At 36.9% G+C, this 19,657-nt stretch overlaps 2 protein-coding genes and 1 long non-coding RNA gene across 5 annotated transcripts in view; 2 read left to right on the plus strand and 1 right to left on the minus strand.

Annotated features, from left to right (window-relative positions):
* The window catches only part of entpd5b (ectonucleoside triphosphate diphosphohydrolase 5b), a 15,928-nt gene extending 11,711 nt beyond the window's left edge, over nt 1-4,217 (plus strand). The window contains exons 7-14 of the mRNA XM_083561884.1: nt 997-1,079; nt 1,554-1,633; nt 1,722-1,783; nt 1,900-2,001; nt 2,097-2,237; nt 2,832-2,888; nt 3,329-3,444; nt 3,794-4,217. Coding sequence (XP_083418010.1) covers nt 997-1,079; nt 1,554-1,633; nt 1,722-1,783; nt 1,900-2,001; nt 2,097-2,237; nt 2,832-2,888; nt 3,329-3,444; nt 3,794-3,877 — 725 coding nt within the window. The 3' untranslated portion in view covers nt 3,878-4,217. The remainder of the gene's footprint in view (nt 1-996; nt 1,080-1,553; nt 1,634-1,721; nt 1,784-1,899; nt 2,002-2,096; nt 2,238-2,831; nt 2,889-3,328; nt 3,445-3,793) is intronic.
* A 332-nt stretch (nt 4,218-4,549) lies between these two features.
* Nucleotides 4,550-4,864, plus strand: LOC310737534. The gene is made up of 2 exons (XR_014536845.1): nt 4,550-4,611; nt 4,737-4,864. It is a non-coding gene; the product is annotated as an uncharacterized lncRNA (long non-coding RNA).
* Nucleotides 4,865-6,541: 1,677 nt separating this feature from the next.
* Nucleotides 6,542-14,536, minus strand: znf410 (zinc finger protein 410). 3 transcript variants are annotated; one of them, XR_014536844.1, is made up of 12 exons: nt 14,405-14,521; nt 13,496-13,597; nt 13,368-13,421; nt 13,129-13,261; nt 12,823-12,993; nt 12,387-12,578; nt 12,068-12,227; nt 11,509-11,690; nt 11,000-11,089; nt 7,087-7,206; nt 6,764-6,962; nt 6,542-6,675 (listed from the first exon to the last, which is right to left on the minus strand). XR_014536844.1 is itself a non-coding variant. In XM_083561882.1 (12 exons), the coding sequence occupies exons 3-12, from the start codon at nt 13,398-13,400 to the stop codon at nt 6,575-6,577; spliced, it is 1,299 nt and encodes a 432-aa protein (XP_083418008.1). In that variant the 5' UTR covers nt 13,401-13,421; nt 13,496-13,597; nt 14,405-14,536; the 3' UTR covers nt 6,542-6,574. The 3 variants fall into 3 exon arrangements, 2 of the variants coding, with proteins under 2 accessions (XP_083418008.1, XP_083418009.1); XM_083561882.1 differs by having other exon boundaries at nt 6,764-6,880; nt 14,405-14,536; XM_083561883.1 differs by having other exon boundaries at nt 6,764-6,880; nt 12,823-12,954.
* Nucleotides 14,537-19,657: the final 5,121 nt, after the last annotated feature.

Below are 19,657 nucleotides of genomic sequence, written 5' to 3' on the forward strand. Positions count from 1 at the left end.
AACACAAATTATATGTAAAAATAAGGAATAACACACTTCAGACTGTGCTGTTATACAAAAAAATAATATATGAAATTGATGCCATAAAATGCCAGCTAGTGTTTCTAAATTCTGTTATCACTTACATTATAACAATGATAAAAACGAATTTCTTACGCGCACCGCAATTTCTTACGTCATTACATACCATTACACATTTACACACTTGAGACCCCCATTCCATAAATATCATCATTTTCCAACATAAAACTGCTTTGTTATACAACAGTTTAGTCTCGGGTCATCTGATGCATACACCACGCACGTCCCTCTGTGTGAGCTGTTACTACAGAAACGATAATGTATTAAGATTAGTGTATTATATAAACCTGTTCTTGTTACAGCTAGAACTACTCTTTGTGCCATAATGTAATATAAAATTAATCCACACCTGAACAATTAAATAAAATAAATTTGACACCATTTCGGTAGAATAAAACTTACCACAGAATAAATAGCATTAAATTATATTTATTTAAAAAATGAATTCAGCTTTATAGACTTGAATTCCAGTAAAGTCCAGCATCTACTGCTCATCGGGACCTACGTCACACCAGAGACAAGTATAAACATTTAACTCACTGAGCCATCAAAGCTGATTGTATCTCAGTTGGTTGAATTTGAGCACTGGAATGCATAGGACTGGTTATGCTAAAATGTATTTAGGTGCGAGTGCATGGTTTTCATGGTGCCTTGGTGTGGACTGGCATCCGGTGTAGGGTGTGTTTCCATTTAGTTGCTACTGATTGTAAGTAAATAATTGAATCAAATAAATGGATGCTACTCTCTGAACACTAAAATAAAATGGCCAGTTCAAAGCAAATAAATACAAATGTCATTTGAAGTAAGTATTTCATTATTGTATTAAATTGTGTTTTACTTTGAAACTGTAATTTTTTTCTTTTTATTACATTATGCCTCACTTTTTAAATGAGAATCAAGTACATTTTCTTTCAGGTCAGCTTTTCCCCAACACAAAAAAGTCAGTAGGGATTTTGGATTTGGGTGGAGGATCAACTCAAATCACCTTCCTTCCAAAAGTGAGTGTGCCTTCATGCATAGTTTGTTGTTCAAAATGTTATTAGAGAACAATTAGTTTTGGCTCATTAACCTTTAGGTGTTCCAGTTTTAAAAAGTTGCTACAGGTATAGTAATGTCTAAGTAATATGGCACATGATAGTTAGGAGCATGTGGATCAGGATCTTGTGGATACTCAGGTTAAGGAATATAACTTTTGATTAAAAAATCTCTGAAAATGTCAGTTGGAAATGAAAAGTAAGAAGGTGTGCCGGTTTCACCGAAAGCATCTTTAACTGGAATAACCAAATCAATTTGACATGCTATAAAGTGAGTGGCTTTTTTGAGATCTACTTCCACTCGCTAAGTCAAGTTACGAAGAACAATTGGCCATATTTTGCCAAAAATCTCAACATTCATTCTTAGTTTGAACTGATGTATAAAGGAGTTTTTCCCTCCTTCAAGTAAACAAATACCTCTTTCATTTTAATTCATAGAAAACAACTGAAAGATTTCCTGCCGATTACACCGCAAGATTCAGTATGTTTAACACAACGTATAAATTGTACACCCACAGGTAACTACATAAAAACTTGCTTTCTGGAAATGTTGTAAAATATGAAATAATGTGGTTTTAATAAAGTATATTTTACTGCCATTCTTAGTTATTCCGGGAATGGAATCAAAGCTGCTCAACTTGCTGCTATCGGTGCTTTGGGCTCAAAAGGTGCAGCAGGGAAGTGGGATCTTTGGGCTTATACACTGTTTTCATACCGATAGATGAGACAATGTGAGGTAGTGACCATTGGGTACCATTTGTACTATTTTGTAATATTGTTCCAGCTCCAGAAGGGAAGGTTTTCCAGAGCTCCTGCTTGCCTAAGAATTACAAAGGGAAAATGAGCTTTGGAGGTTTAATCTACAAAGTCAGTGGAAAGCCAGGAGGTAAAACACATTAATTTCATAACATACCCAAAAAAATACTCCCTGATATTTTATAATGAAATCCAGGATCTGTTGCCCTACTCTTTACGTTCAAGGTCCTACTGGATACAAGAGCTGTTACAAAGAAATGTTAAAGGTTGTGAAAGGTGTCATACAGGAGCCAGAAGAACTGGAAGACAGCTGGATCTATGCCTTCTCTTACTACTTTGACCATGCTGTTGAGGCTGGCCTTGTTGGTGAGATATTTAGTTATACTGTGTTACAGGACAATCCCCATTAAAGGAACAGGCAGTTTAGATAGATGGGGCAGTGGTAACTGAGATGAATGGGGCAAAGTTTGGTCAGGTTAATAAGTCAATGGAAGCTCAGTTGAATGGGGCAGGATTAACTCCAGTAAATGGTGCAGTGGTTGAATGGGGCAGGTGAAAATGAATGGGGGAAAGGGTAGCTCTGGTTACTTAGGCAGTAAGAGTTCAGCTAAATGGAGCAATAGTAGCAATATCAACATGAAGTTGTGAGTTTATCCCTGCTAAAAACTCTAATTTGAGCATTTTACATTGAGAAAGCCTTACACAGTTACTGTGTTCTAGCCTGTACAGTTAGATACAAAATCTGCCAGGTGACTAATTGTAAAATAACGATTAACTGTATTAGCTGAATTCTTTGCTAAATTATAGAAATGGCTAATAAATGTTTATATTATACGTCTTGATCATAATACTCCATTTAACATGGTTATATTGCCAATTTGTATGAAAATTTGCAGTTTGAGTTCCCTGAGTACCTCATCAAGCGCTAACGGCGAGAACGCTTTTATCCATCTGTTACAGATGAAGCACATGGCGGGGCTGTGCGGGTTCGGGATTTCAGGAAAAGAGCTAAAGAGGGTGAGCGATAAAGGGTGTCTCAATTCATTTTACTGCTGTTGGGGGTTTTAAAAATTGTTCTATGGTTCATTTTGAAAGTCAACTTCTATTAAAGCTAATTGAAAAGGGACTTGCTGAATAGTGTAGTAATAACTATAAAGGCTAGGAATTGGGATGCCAAAACAAATCTTTACTTAGATGGTGTTTTATTTATTTGACTTTAATTTTCTATTTTAATTGGCATACAAACGTTGTCTAAGCAAAACTCACGATCAGCTCAGATCAAATAATAAGTGTTAAGAAATCACTGAGAAGTGCAGCAGCTGTATTTATGCAGTAACAAAAGTGTCTGAACAATTAGTCACTCCTGAGAGATGTTACTTATATTTCCCCTCAGCATTCTAAAAACAAAAATGCAAGTGCTTTTTTAAATATGCTTTTCTCCTTTGTTTCTTTTATAGTGTGCAACAAAGTGTCCATGTATAATCCTGATTATCCCTTCCTGTGTATGGATCTTACATACATAACCTGTCTTCTAAAGTCTGGTTATGGCTTTGAGGAGGAAACTGTCCTGGAGGTAATGTTATGTCAGGAACATTCAGTGAAATCCAGGATGCCAATATCATTGCAATTTAACAGACAATGTTAATAAGACAATGTTACAAAGAATAGAAGTGTTGTTTAGGATTTCAGTCAGACACATTATATAGTTAAAGCAAAGTTATTTCTATTATCAATGTTAATTATTTTCATTTTATAATATAACACCAAAGACTCATCACTTGTTCCGTGTGTGTGTGTGTGTGTGTGTGTGTGTGTGTGTGTGTGTGTGTGTGTGTGTGTGTGTGTGTGTGTGTGTGTGTGTGTGTGTGTGTGTGTGTGTGTGTGTGTGTGTGTGTGTGTGTGTGTGTGTGTTTTATTAATAGTTGACAAAAAAGCTGCACAATGTGGAAGCCAGCTGGGCTTTGGGAGCAACCCTCAGCTACTTTCAACACTTTAGCATTGTCTAAGGAAAAGCCAAGAATCCTCTCTACTGAGTCACCTGACTATTGTAGCTAAATTTTGCTTCCTACAATAACAATACAAGTTTTATGTAAGGCTTTTGTGCTTTTTTATATATAGGAAATGGTTTTTTGTATTTTCACTTTTGCAGACTTTTTCGATAAAATGAAATTATATTCTTTAATGATTCTTGATTCTGGCCTGTCATACCGCCTGTAGATTTTCATTTCTTCAGCCTTAGGAAATTGTAGTGGTCTTGTATGTACAGGTGCTATTATTGCTGTTACAGCTGGCATGCTGTTACTTATCTGAAACAATGGTAATAATAATAAAAATGTGATTATTGAAGCGTGTACCACATGTGTAGTGTAATCTGCCACTGGTGTTTTTCAGCTTTGTCATGTGTGACTGTGTTGAGAATTCAATGTTATACATTTGCCTTTTTTTTTTTTAAGACACTTATCTTTGTGTGTAAAGTCAAAGCTGAGCAGGATTGTGTGTGTGTGTGTGTGTGTGTGTGTGTGTACAAGCGGTGATCAGGGGTTCGAGCTGTAATAGATTTGAGCCTTTGGTAAGGAATAAGGAATGTCTTTTTTTTTTTTTTTTTTATTCTAGCATATTCTAGCATAGTAAAATATAAAGCATATCCCCTTCTTTTACCTTCCAGAAGCCCAGATTAGACAAATCTGACTTCCACTTGAGTCCAGCACCTACTGCTCAGCAGGAAAGGCCTTGAACCAAAGTTCACACCGGAAATAAGTGTAGACATTTAACCCACTGAGCCTTTAGAGCTGATGTTCTTGCTTCTTTTTATAGATGGTTTATTTTTCATCAGAAGCACCTTACTTACCACACTTACAGCACCAGAAACAGGACTCGAACCATAACGCTCAGAGACAGGCCCTAAACCACTGAGCAACCTTTTAAAAAGAGGGTTTATCTTTCATTTTGTACCCCTGCCTCGACAAGACTTGATCCTGAAAACAGAACACAAATATCCAGGCAACTGAGCTACCAGAGATTTTAGATGTAGGGCCTCTTGAATGGTTTTATAATAAATGTGGGAGGAGTCACTATCTTAGGAGTTTAGATCACGTAAACATTTGTGAGGGTGGGCTTCAACCAGAGTTTACATACCTGTAAGTACATGTGCCACATGGAAATTCAGCTTTTTTGTTGATTTATTTTACATCCCAGACACACAAAGATATGTTCTAACTAATATAAACTGGCCACTAGTGCAGTGACCTGTGGTGGTGGTGGTGATTGCTACTCATCTTGCGTGGCTGCCGAACATAACGATATCAGCCAAGTTTGGGGTCGGTATAAAAATCTGTTAAGATACAGCTTCACTTAAGTCATTTACGACTTCATTGGAAAACCCTTTGGAGTCTGGTGATAAACTTTGCTGTTTACTGTGAAGATGTACACAATTATTTAAAAAAGCAAGAGGTTTTAACAAAATTCAGAATAGTAGAATACAGTAATCCCCCGCTTTACCGCAATTCGTATCTCGTGCTCCCGCTTTATCATGGAATTGCATTTGCCACATAACTGATTAGTTTGTCTGATTTTCCCAGTCTCTCGCGGATAGCACGACAGACCAAAAAAACTTAGAGAGAATTGTTTTTTTATGGAGTTTTATGTTGAAATACTTAAATGTATTAATAAAAATATAATTATTAATTCTAAAATGAAGTAAAATGTTAATACAGTACAATACTGTATACATAAAATAGCATGGCGTCCATTTATTACGGTTTTTCGGGGGATTACTGTATATTGAAAACAGAATACAAGGAAATTGGGCCCAACTCTGACAAGGTTCTTTTTTATGATCCAATTATTGTGCGAAACCCTTATAACCTTTAACTAGATTTATCTATGGGTTTCCATAGACAACATAGACTGAATAAGAAGTGCATACCATTGGTGTTTGACCTCTTAACAAGTCTACTCATTTAAAAAAATAAATCCTCTATCTGATTTTTAAGTCACACAAGTAGCTCGTCGAGTTACAGGCCTAACACCGTAAGACTGAAATGTTTATCTGAAAAACTACTATCTGTTGCCAGTGGAGGTGATATTTACTGCTGTTTATGGGCTATAATGAAATGCTGCATTTTGAGAATTTAATTTAGACATTAATAAAAATATTGCCGTTTCCAAAACAATGTTAAATTGTGGAATCTCTGTGCTGCATCTAAAAAAGGGCACGGCTACATTAAGATTCAGTAAGAAAAACTGTCATATCCAACTCTCACAGGCCAGCAATTCAACATTCATATCAGTCAAGCAGATACAGCAGAGGTTATGACAAGTGTATCAAAATCTTTGTAGCATCACACAAACGTTTAACATTTTGTGAAACATCTAGTGGCTTTAGTCATCATGAATTCATTTGCACCACTAAATGCCACACGCATTTTCCTGTGACGATGCTTGTCTGGTCATACTTTTGTATCTAGCCAGTAATGCATCTACACTGCTGTGTCTATATTGATTTAGCCTTGTGCAACAACTGGAGAGAAAACATTTGCTTCACCTTCTATAACAGAAACTGCATTTCATGTAGATGTTTCTACTTATATGTGCTGAAATTCATAAAAAAAACCAAAAAAAAAACAAGTGACCAAAGTGCAGCAGATTACATCAAATAATGTCATGAATGCAACTGTCAATAATTATTTTATTTACAAATACTACTAGAGCAATGCCACCACATCCTCCCCATAACTGTGCGCTCCAGCTGTAATGTTGACCAAGTCATGAGGTGGAGACAGAACCACTATGGGATCTGCAGGACCTGCAATACAAAACGACAAAGCTGAAAGGTAATAGTTATTTTATCAAACTACTAGAAGGCGAAGTATATTCAGATGGACAAGGCGTACCTTGTGCCCTCAGCATCGCATGATGAAGATTAACTGGCTCCACAGTCGTCATAGTTACCATGGAGTCAGTGGTGACACCATCAGCCTCTAGCAAGCTGCTATGAGTCAGCGCCTCGCCTGTCAATCACAAGCCAGGACCACGTCTGATAAAGTGAAAAGACCTCCAGCCTAACATTTCTTTTCTTCTTCTGCAATTCACCTGCACTCAAGCAGATTAGCGAAGTGCAGCAAATATGTGGAGCAGATATCCACCGTAGTCTGGTGTAACTGCTATGAAGACTACAGACTCTTATAGTAATCATATTGCTCACATATCTTATTACCTGTTTCTCTGCTTTCATGTGCGAGTGAGTCCTCTCCGTGTCGTTTCCTCATGTGAACGTTTCTGCTGCCGCTCTGAGAGAACATCTTCCCACATATGGAGCACTGATGGGGCTTCTCCCCTGATAATGCAAAAGCAAGGTCATTAATCGTATGGCAAGTCCGAAGATTAGATTATGTAGGTATCATGTGTAGTGAGATCAGATTTAACATGGAATTCCAGCTTCTCAGATTCAAGGCCCTAAACATAAACTACCTACACATACATATACACACACATACAAAAAAAAAAAAAAATAAAGATTATATATAATAATTAATATAATTATTAATTAATAAATTAATATATATAATAATTATATATATATATATATATATATATATATATATATATATATATATATATATATATATATATATATATATATATATATATATATATATACACACACACACGCACACACAAAATCTTGAGTATAAATCTCGAGTCCCGGTTAATCGCGGAATTGCATTTGCCACATAACCAATTAGTGTGGCTGATTTTCCCGGTCTCTCACGTATAGCACGATAGACCAAAAAACTTATAGGGAATTGTTTTTATGGCGTTTTATGTTGAGATTATGAAGTTTATTAATAAAAATATCATTATTAATTATAAAATCAAGTAAAATGTTCATTTTTGGGGTGGCGTCCGTTTATTAATTTTTTTTGTTTAACTCAGTGGTTACGTTCAAAACATTTTTTAAGGGGGATTTCTGTATAATTATATATATATATATATATATATATATATATATATATATATATAAAAATCTATATAACTGCATGTTGTGTTTACTTATCTTTTACTAATATTTAAATTAGTTTGATGATCTGAAACATTAAAGTGTGACAAACATGCAAAAAAATTAAAAGAAATCAGGAAGGGGAAAAACACTTTTTTACACCACTGTATATGGAAAAACACCCAATGGACAAATGTATTGGGACAACAGACCTTTCCCCAGGTCTCCTCACCTACATCAGTACCTGACTTTATGTCCAATATCTAAATCATCTTCCCAGAAGAGTGGAGGGTGTTATAAGGCCAAATTGGGAATAAATGTGGAATGCGATTCTCAAAAAGCACATACCGTACTTATTACCAGGTCCACAAACTTCTACCAATATGCTATTTGTTTGTATATATATATATATATATATATATATATATATATATATATATATATATATATATATATATATATATATATATATATATAGTCTCTTTAAAGGTTTAAAAAAATTACTCGGTGTCTCTACCAAAAAAAAGTAAAAATTACATTTTGCTTAAAAAGCATTAATTTCCCCTTATGTATGAGAATTCTGTGATTCCATGCAGTACCTGTAAATGCTTTGTTGAAGTTGTGGAATGTGCATAAAGTAAAAGAAACCAATAGGCATTGAAATGCAATACCTGTATACCTGTATACAGCTTATTCTGTGTAATAATGTGTGTAAGAGGCCGGGTAAGACAGCAACTCAAACTTGTATGGCCATGCATTAAAGCTGCAACGTGACAAAAATAATTGTTAAACCTTGCCCTCGACAAAAGTGTATTATGTGGCTGGGAAAACCGGTTTAACAGACAAAAACTGCTTGTGTTCAAATCTGCAATTTTATTTTATTTTTTTCTTTTTCGAACGCCCCTTCGCTTCAACCCCATCTCAGTCTGTTTAGAAAAAAAAACATGGCTGAAATCAGTAACTCAATGCAGCCACATACTTTTACAGCGAACGAAAAACCTGCTGTGCCCTGAAAAAAAAAACAATAATGCCAAGAAAGGCAGTTTTTAAGGACACAAACATTACTGACATCAAAAGAGAAACAAAATAGACTGTGATGCCAGTGGCATAGCTGAGAGATGCCTCAACTACCAAGACTAGTCTTTCCTTTTACTCATTTATATACAAAAAAAATTCTTAAATTAGGAAAACAGCCAGTAAAATTTTTTATAAAAGTTAACCATCTCTAACCAAATTAAAATAGGCCTTGAAGTCCTGAATGTGACCATGTTAGTAACATCTCTTTACCACAAACAGGAAGGAACATAGTGAAGGATATTCAATATTTGACCCTGATTGGTCAATTCCAAATTCTAACCAGTTCATTTGCTGATTGCAGTGGTTTTCCTTAATGGAAATAAAATTGTTTTATAGATGATGTGAGAATACTATATTAAATGCAACTACTAACATAAAAAGATAAAATAGGGCATGGTTATTTTATAAAATATCTGCTGCACTCTGAAAGGAATAAAAGTACAGTAAATATCGGTATCAACATGGACTTAGGAACAGTGACATTGTTAATACTACAGCAGGGCAAAAAAGTATTTAGTCAGCCACCAATTGTGCAAGTTCTCCCACTTAAAAAGATGAGAGAGACCTGTAATTTTCATCATAGGTACACTTTAACTATGAGAGACAAAATAAGAAAAATAAAAACCCGAAAATCACATTGTCTGATTTTTAAAGGATTTATTTGCAAATTATGGTGGAAAATAAGTATTTGGTCAATAACAAAAAAGCAAGATTTCTGGCTCTCACAGACCTGTAACAACTTCTTTAAGAGGCTCCTCTGTCCTCCACTTGTTACCTGTATTAATGGCACCTGTTTGAACTCGTTATCAGTATAAAAGACACCTGTCCACAACCTCAAACATTCACACTCCAAACTCCACTATGGCCAAGACCAAAGAGCTGTCAAAGGACACCAGAAACAAAATTGTAGACCTGCACCAGGCTGGGAAGACTGAATCTGAATCTGGGGCTCCACGCAAGCTCTCACCCCGTGGGGTCAAAGTGATCACAAGAACGATGAGCAAAAATCCCAGAACCACACGGGGGGACCTAGTGAATGACCTGCAGAGAGCTGGGACCAAAGTAACAAAGGCTACCATCAGTAACACACTACACCGCCAGGAACTCAAATCCTGCAGTGCCAGACGTGTCTCCCTGCTTAAGCCCGTCTGAAGTTTGCTAGAGAGCATTTGGATGATCCAGAAGAGGATTGGGAGAATGTCATATTGTCAGATGAAATCAAAATAGAACTTTTTGGTACAAATTCAACTTGTCGTGTTTGGAGGAGAAAGAATGCTGAGTTGCATCCAGAGAACAGCATACCTACTGTGAAGCATGGGGGTGGTAACAACATGCTTTGGGGCTGTTTTTCTGCAAAGGGACCAGGATGACTGATCCGTGTAAAGGAAAGAATGAATGGGGCTGTGTATAGTGAGATTTTGGGTGAAAACCTCCTTTAATCAGCAAGGGCATAGAAGATGAAACGTGGCTGGGTCTTTCAGCATGACAATGATCTCAAACACACCGCCCGGGCAACGAAGGAGTGGCTTCGTAAGAAGCATTTGAAGGTCCTGGAGTGGCCTAGCCAGTCTCCAGATCTCAACCCCATAGAAAATCTTTGGAGGGAGTTGAAAATCTGTGTTGCCCAGCGACAGCCCCAAAACATCACTGCTCTAAAGGAGATCTGCATGGAGGAATGGGCCAAACTACCAGCAACAGTGTGTAAAAACCTTGTGGAGACTTACAGAAAACGTTTGATCTCTGTCATTGCCAAAATAGGGTATATAACAAAGTATTAAATGAACTTTTGTTATTGACCAAATACTTATTTTCCACCATAATTTGCAAATAAATTGTTTAAAAATCAATGATTTTTTCTCATTTTCTCTCTTATCTTTTTAAGTGGGAGATTTTGCACAATTGGTGGCTGACTAAATACTTTTTTGCCCCTGTGTATATTAGATCATATGAGAAACTATTCTAGAATAAAAACCCCAAAGCTAAATGCAATAAAAAATTTAACTAACTAACAGAACACGGTGCACCTGTGTGTGTGTTTGTATTAAAAACTCACCAGAGTGAACCAACATGTGTTTACGGAGACTTGAGTACTCTGCAAAACAACGCCCACAGTTGTCTACTTCACAGAGGAAGGGCTTCTCCCCTGACACACATGGCAAGCGGGGAAAATAACAGCACATAAAATGTGTTAAAAAGTGAATCGATTCAAGTAGAACACTTTGCACTAACCATGAATAATTTACATGAAATCTATATGGGATGAAACAGTAATCTGGACGGGTAGATGAACACAGACCGGTTAAATTGAAGGAAAGTAAAAGAAGGCGTTATAAATTGTCGCAATTTGCTTTACTCCATACATTTTAACAATTTTGTTAATCAAATTAGATGATACGGTTCCAGTGCTGGGTCAAATTGTTGTTGTTTTTCCCCGCCTCATTTATGTGCTTGATTTTACCCACAGATTCATAAATATCACTGCTGAAAAGCTTCTGACTTTTACAAAACACATTTTATACAAGCCATGTTTCAGAATTTGGTGTTTATAATGAACACGCTTACCAGTATGTGTACGTTTGTGATTCTTCAGGTTACCAGCTGTGGTAAACTTCTTGCCGCAGTTCTTCTCGTTACAGATGAACGGCTTCTCACCGTTGTGTGTCCTCATGTGGACCTGCAGTCTCTGCAGTACATAAAAGCTCTTCCCACAGCCTTCAGCGCCACAGCGGAAAGTGCGGTCATTCCTTAAGTGCCACACACACACACACACACAGTATTATACACTCAATGGCATCAAAAGTAATTAGTGGTAACAAAGCCCTGGATTGTTGGCCAAATAATAGCTATTATATTAGTAATTTATTACAGTGAGAACACATGCACTTTTTTTTAAACATCCTGGGCCAAATGTGTAGCCTACAATGTCATAAAACTCAGATTTGAGATTTGAGAAAAAATGAACAAGGAAATACTGAACTGGCAGCAGTAGCTTCTCTTACTCTCATTATCTGTACAGCTACAATGCAAAATTATAGAAGCAAGCCTTGTACACTAGACTTAAAGGGAAAACGTTTTTGGGTTTTTTTGCCTGTTTTTGGTCCCTGAGACTCCTTCCACCTACCGATGTGTTTTCAGATGGTATTTCAGATGAGCAGGATAGGTAAAAGTCCGTTGGCAGTTCTCATAAGGACACCTGAGAATCTTCTCTGCAGATGTACGAGTATTTCGTGGTGGAGTCTCCTTTCTGGGCACCTCTGACTGGCAGCTAAGTAGCAGGTCACCTGGTCAAAAACAACGCAAGGGGTTTATAACAATTGGTTGTATGTGAAAAACGATATTACAGGATAAATACTACCATAGAAACACTACACAAAACAAAAACACCATTGTAAATCAGAATTAAAAGGCTAAAATACATGTATGAAGAAATAAGATATTACTGTTGCTACTAGCCCTGGCTTCCTTTGCCAGCTCGGCCCGAGTGGCAGCAATCAGGCTGTCGTGGGCAAGCTCTTGCACCCGCAGGTACCATGGCGCACTTCCGTCTGTACACTCCCCTGCTGAAATTTCCTCTTCTGCCTCATCCACGTCATCCTGCACAAACACCAGGGGCTCTGTCGAGGCTGCCAGCCCTTTACACAAAGCAGGTGATAACAGGGAGGGAGAAAGTTATTCTCATATCTCACACTTTTCTAAGAGGGGAAATAGCACAGAATATATGGATCCTCTGGATCAGGCCTTATACCAAAATTTACAGTACTAAAATAAATAGAATGTCAGTACACTCATCACAATTTAGGAATCTTAGTGCAAACAGTTTAGTTTGGTGTAATGAAAACTATAAAGATATTAAGAAAAGTTTACATGTAATGATACCTTTGGCAAGGTTGAGAAGAACATATGAGGTGCTGTCTGGTTGCTGGAGGTCTTGCAGAATTGCAGGTGGGGTCGGTGCTGGAGAGTGAGACTGGAGCTGCACTACCAGGGGGCTTTGTTCTGGTCCAAAATCTGACAGTGATGGGGAGGTTGCATGGCTAAGGGCACTCTCTAGACATACATAAGCATACAGAATCAAAGGCATGGTTTAATTATGCTCTGATAGAAAATATTCACGATATTCACAAGATATGATATTCATGACAGTCCTCCCTAAACAATGCAAAAACATCTACTACTGCATACCTGGAAGGTCTAACTGGCTGCATAAAGAATTATCAGACGAGGGAAGAAGTGTTAGACACTGGGTTTTGGAATCCGATTCCTCCAAACCCTGACCCAAGGGTATGGAGGCGTTCTGCACAAACTCAACCAGCAGCTTTATAAAGATAAGAAAAAATCTATTTGGTCAAAAAGTGGCAAAGAGTGGCTTTCAAATAGTACATAAATGTCAGTTGAAACAAAAATAAGACATGCTTCAGTACCTCAGGTTTGGAATTAAGCTCATCAGAAAGCATGGATTCAGTCTTTTGTTCGTTCTGTAGTGAAGAAAAGAGCAAATCTAAACAATTCCAATTGGATTATGGAGATTGCACAAATTATGCAAACTCACCCACTAAAATGGACACGTAGACGACTGGATCAGAAAGAGCAGATAATGGTCATCACATCACTGCTATGGAAGGCTTTTGGTCAATCGTCCAAAGGACTAAAACTGAATCAAAGTAAAAACATTTCAAATAGCCATCAATAATAATTTGTCACTCAAATAATACAGTTTAGAGGAGCAGTGAATCGTGCTTGGGGAGAGGAAGAATAAAACTGTGAACTAAAACAGAAACAGTATGTTATTTTTGCAGCAGCATGTTTACCTCGTTAATGCCCTCTATCTATCTATCTATCTATCTATCTATCTATCTATCTATCTATCTATCTACTGTATCTATCTATCTACTTTATCTATCTTTGCATGCATGCATGCATGTATGTATGTATGCATCTGTCTGTCTGCTTGTCTGTCTGCCTGTCTGCTTGTCTGTCTGTCTGTCTGCTTGTCTGTCTGTCTGTCTGCTTGTCTGTCTGTCTGCCTGCCTGCCTGTCTGTCACAACAACAACACCAGCAGCAGCAGTGTGAGGAAGTGGTTCGGACACTTTTCCTCCTCCGGCCATTGACACTCAAATACACAACATGTAGCCGTTTTACATAAACAAATTATTAAGTTTTAAACTCAATTTTATTCATCTGTAGCAACAAAAAAACCCGACCAAATAACTAACCGGAACAAAACCGCTTTGCACGCACACACATGAGAACAAACTCAGGAAATCCCACAGAAAACGAAACTTCTGTCTGCGTTTTCCTCACTGTCAGGCGCTAACCTGCTCCCTGTTAGCTAGATGAGATATTTACCCTCGGTGTTTAGTGATATTACCGGTTCTATCTTAAAATTACACCTTATTCACAAACTATGCTCCGCAATTTGTTGAAGGGGGAAAAAAACAAGCATTAGAGAAACCCTACCTTCATTCGTCATGTTAACCCAGAACACAACATCTCAAACAAAAAGCGGTGCCAACATGTACTTCCGGGTTGCGATACGAATAGTGATGTGTCGCCTACAAATGAGTCGGCTCTTTGGGTCAGCTGTTTAGTGAATCGTGAGAACCGACTCATATGTGAATCTTGAAATATGTGAAATGTTAGACTCTCAGCTTTCATGCCATCCAACTCAGGAGATATGGTAAAACTGTTATTATGTGAGGCGAGGACATAGAAATTGAGATAAAACCGGTGTAATCCACTGATTGTCCAACACACTGGGACACATTTATAAGACACATAATTGTTTCAGAATAGAATTGCCATACATTTTTTATGCTCTTACCCACAATAATGTTTTCTTTCTATTTTCTGCAGACCATCTGTGAGCAACAGTATGGTTTTATACAGAGGAAGAGCACCACAGACGCATCATTTGCTTTAAGAATGTTTATGGAGAAGTATAGAGAAGGTCAGAAGGAGTTGCATTGTGTATTTGTGGATTTAGAGAAAGCGTACGACAGGGTGCAGATAGGATTTGTGGTATTGTATGTGGAAGTCAGGTGTGTCAGAGAAGTATGTGAGGGTGGTGCAGGACATGTATGAGGACAGTGGGACAGCACTGAAGTGTGCAGTAGAAACTACAAGGATCAGCTCTGAGCCCTTTCCTGTTTGCAATGGTGATGGACAGGTTGACAGACAAGCTCAGACAGGAGTCTCCATGGACTATGATGTTTGCAACTGATATTGTGATTTGTGGTGAGAGTACGGAGCAGGTGGAGAAGAGCCTGGAGAAGTGGAGGTATGCACTAAAGAGAAGAGGAATGAAAGTCAGTAGGAGTAAGACAGAGTGCATGTGTGTGAATGAGAGGGAGGGCAGTGGAGTGATGCGGTTACAGGGAGAAGAGGTGGTGAAGGTGGAGGAGTTTAGGTATCTGGGGTCAACAGTGCAAAGTGATGTAGAGTGTGTTAGAGAAGTGAAGAAAAGAGTGCAGGCAGGGTGGAGTGGGTGGAGAAGAGTGGCAGGAGTGATTTGTGATAAAAGAGTGTCTGCCAGAGTGAAAGGGAAAGTTTATAAGACTGTGGCGAGACCTGCGATGTTGTATGGATTAGAGACAGTGGCATTGACTAAAAGACAGGAGGCGGAGCTGGAGGTAGCAGAGTTGAAGACAGCTAAGGTTTTCATTGGGAGTGACGACAATGGACAGGATTAGAAATTATCTTATTAGTGGGACCGCGCATGTACAGTAGGACTTTGGGGACAAAGTGAGAGAGGCAAGATTGAGATGGTTTGGACATGTGCAGAGGAGGGACATGGGGTATATCGGTAGGAGAAGGCTGACTATGGAGTCACCAGGAAGGTAGTTGGTTTGAAAGAGGCAGATGTAGAGGAAAGGGGGGTATGGAGACGGATGAGCCGCTGTGGGGACCCCTAATGGGAGAAGCCAATAGAAGAAGAAGAAAAATATCTGTCTTGTATGTTACAATACATCTAGGGAAACTTATAACTAACAATTTAATCATGATTCCATGCTTTACTACTGTTGCCTTGTTGACAAATGTTTTATCTCAAAGGCAATGCATGCATGATTGTTTTGTGCCTTAACATTGCTTTACTTTCTTTGCACTGGAAATAGCAATTTGTAGAACATTTCTTAAGCCCCTGAACCAGACACTTTGGCCACACTATCCTGTCCAAACTGTGGCGTCTGTGTGAACTCAAAAATGAAAAAACATATTTCAGTTGTTTGTACAGAAATATGGTAGAAATACAGTTTTATTTAGAAGTTCAGTGTTTGTATTCAGATACATCCCAAGTATACTTAATTACATTTACACCCTTTTATATCACCACTATGCAACATTACTATGAAGTTTTGTTAATTGTTGGTACAATTATTAAAGCCAACTAGAAACCATGATGTTATATGACCTGCTAACTTTTGGTTCATCATTTTTGTTTCATTTTCTGATCTTGCAGACTTATTTTGTACAGAACAAAGATAATTAGATGATACATGAGGGAAGTTCGAGTGATGAACTAGTTTGCAGAGTAACCAATAAAACTTCAAAACCTACAAAGATTACCAGGGCCACCGTAGCACATTCAAACCAACCATATATTGAAATATTTAACCGAAATGTAGTATGTGTAAAGTTTTTAAATTAGTAGTTTCATTCATGGCAAATTACATTCTTTTCTCACATATAACTAAAATCTTGTTTTAAATAATCCTTGATCAGTGCACCAAATACAAATAAAAAGCAGATTAAAAAAAAAAAAAAAAAAAAAACACTGATGCATTAGTCACTACACTGTCACTAAGGTCCTCTCGCACTTTATTTCTTCTCATTACATTGATAAAGGTTAACCTTGGGTCCAGAAATGTTGTGGTTCATCTCTCTGTGAATTCCAATCTGGCCCTCCAATTCTTACTGCTGATGAGTTGAATCTTGTGGTATGTCCTCTTCTTTAAAATGATGGATAGTAATTCCTTTCTGCTTGCCCCATGGAGGTTGTTGTGTTTTGACATTTTTCTTTACAGTTCTCATTAAGTTTCTATCATCAAGTGCTGTTATTTTCCATATTCAACTTGTTAGATATCTGTTTTAAAACAGCAGTGGTTCCTCTCTTTTTCCAGACATTCCAAATTGTTGTATTGGCTAAACCCAATGCCCGTGTGCAGTGGCTCCGATTGATTTTCCATCTTTTTCTAAGCTTAAAATCTTTTTTTTTTTTTATCTCAAACCCAAATGTCTTCTGTGTATAGCAAAAGCAAAATAATTGACCTTGCTTATCCAATACTTTCAAAGGGAGCAGTATGACAAAAAAAAAGTGCCAAATATTTGTATTGTAATTTTCCAGACATATAACGGAAGGCTACGGAGAAGGAAATGTGTATTGGTCTCACATCAAATACGGATTGTTTTTTCCCAATAATTAAAAAAGAAAAAGAAAAAAATAAACACTTGGGAGGGGAAAAAAAAAACATGCAGCTTTTAACCTCTTATATAATAATCACAATATTTGGATTTTGCAAATATTTATAAATATTTGCAAATATGAATAATTAAAAAAATATAAATGGTAATTATTTAAAAATTGCACATACATGTACAATATGAAATATAGAAAATACAATATTTGATCAGTCTTTGAGATCAAGCCAGGACTCACTGATTATGACAGTTATGTTTCCCAAGGACACGGTAAAAAAAAATTAACAAAAGACTTTTGCAAAGAAAACATCCATGGCTGAAGGTTAAGAGGCACAGCTGATTTGTAAAAATAAAGATACTAATGCACCATTTGAAGCTGACAGGATTTAAAAAAATGAAGTTGAGTAAATATGATATTATAGCTAAATCTAAAGATCATAGCAAGAGCCACAAGTACGGTAACCACCCTGACACAAACCCACAGAACATCTCGTCAGCAAGATGTATTTTTACATGAACTCTGTCTGTAAACAACAGTAAATACCATACTTAAAGGCAGCAGAACGCTGCTATGATTAATATGCTAAAACGTTTTATTATTTATGCTTCACACATATTGGAAATGTCACAGTTTAAAAAAAAAATACAAATAGTGGTCAACTTTTAGCTGCCTCAAAACAATTGAGTATTGCTTCTGACATTTCCTTTTTTGCCTGACAAAGTCACAGCATTAACTCCCTTAAAGTTTTCAAAACGACTGCTGCTGGGCCTACAAATGATTCATTCTGTCAGCAAAAATATCTGCCATCACAATTCCATTATAAATATGAAACATTATTAGTAATATGTACAGTTAGCTAGCATAATACGTGCATACAGTGTTTATGCACAGCCTAATCTTCGAGACTAGAATAAATGAGCAGGAATATCTACTGTATACATCCAAACAAAGACTCTGAGAGAAACTACTTATGCAGTGACGACTGCCGGTGTAATGTCCACTTGGTGATGTCTAAATCCACAATTGCCTGTATAATACAGTGACAACTGTCTGTATAGTGTCGACTTGACAATTATATGCGTGGAGGGGGGGGGGGGGACCAGTTCCTGGTCGTGTGTTAGACTTGTGTCCTTTTCCACACCTTTAAATCGATTTCAAACTTAGATCTTTTTGTAATGATGGTGTGAATAAATACAGCAAAAAAACATATTATATCGGCACAATTATGGTAGCTCATACATAGCCTGTTTACTGGTTTATACTTTTTTCTATATTAGTTCTATTTAACGCAAGACCTTTAGCAGAGAAATGCTAGAGCCGTGTTTGAGGAACATGTGTAAGACATTTTGTCATCACTCGCTTAAAACTGGTTAGAACACCAAATTGTGTATATGTGTGTGTGTGTGTGTGTGTGTGTGTGTGTGTGTGTGTGTGTGTGTGTATATATGTTTTTTTGATAGTACTGTCATACAGTACACATTGCACTTATTCTGAATGGTCAGTCAAATCACACCACCATTCATGGACATGACATAAGATGCCAACTGTATTTAGTAGTAAGTTTAAGGCAACTAGTTTTATAATTTAGGACTCAACTAACAGGCTCCAACACCTGCCATTGACATTTAAAAACATACTTGTGTAATGTGATCTGATCCACTTTAATGCAATAATGATACAATTTGCTGACTTTTCGGTTTGGCTGATTATCAATGCATGCTTCTGATACACACCTGCTCCTCATGGATATTTATAAATCCCTTAATGCTACTACATTATAGTATAAAGGTAACACAGGTAAAAGAAGCACAGTAGAGAACTGCTGCAAACAAGTCCACGCTACAGGGACAGAATTGTTTCAGCACTACGCGGATCTTATATACATTCAATAGTTTGATTACTAATTACTTTTTAGTACTATCGCTAAGGTGATAAGGTGATAAGCCTGCTGATATGTCAGTATATTTATGAGCATCCTTTTTTTTCATATATTTCCATATTATAAGTTTTGATGTAATGCATTTAACAATCCATGAGCATATTCACAATGTTGCTTTACTATGTTAACCTCACGATCTAACTACATTACTGAGGTAAAAAGATTAAGCCATTACAAATGCTTTGAACACAATTATATATATATATATATATATATATATATATATATATATATATATATATATATATATATATATATATATATATATATACAGTACAGAGCAAAAGTTTGGACACACCTTCTCATTCAAATAGTTTTCTTTATTTTGATGACTATGAAAATTGTAGAGTCACAC

This window comes from Silurus aristotelis (genome assembly GCF_946808225.1).
Source record: "Silurus aristotelis genome assembly, chromosome: 15".
Taxonomy (NCBI): domain Eukaryota; kingdom Metazoa; phylum Chordata; class Actinopteri; order Siluriformes; family Siluridae; genus Silurus; species Silurus aristotelis.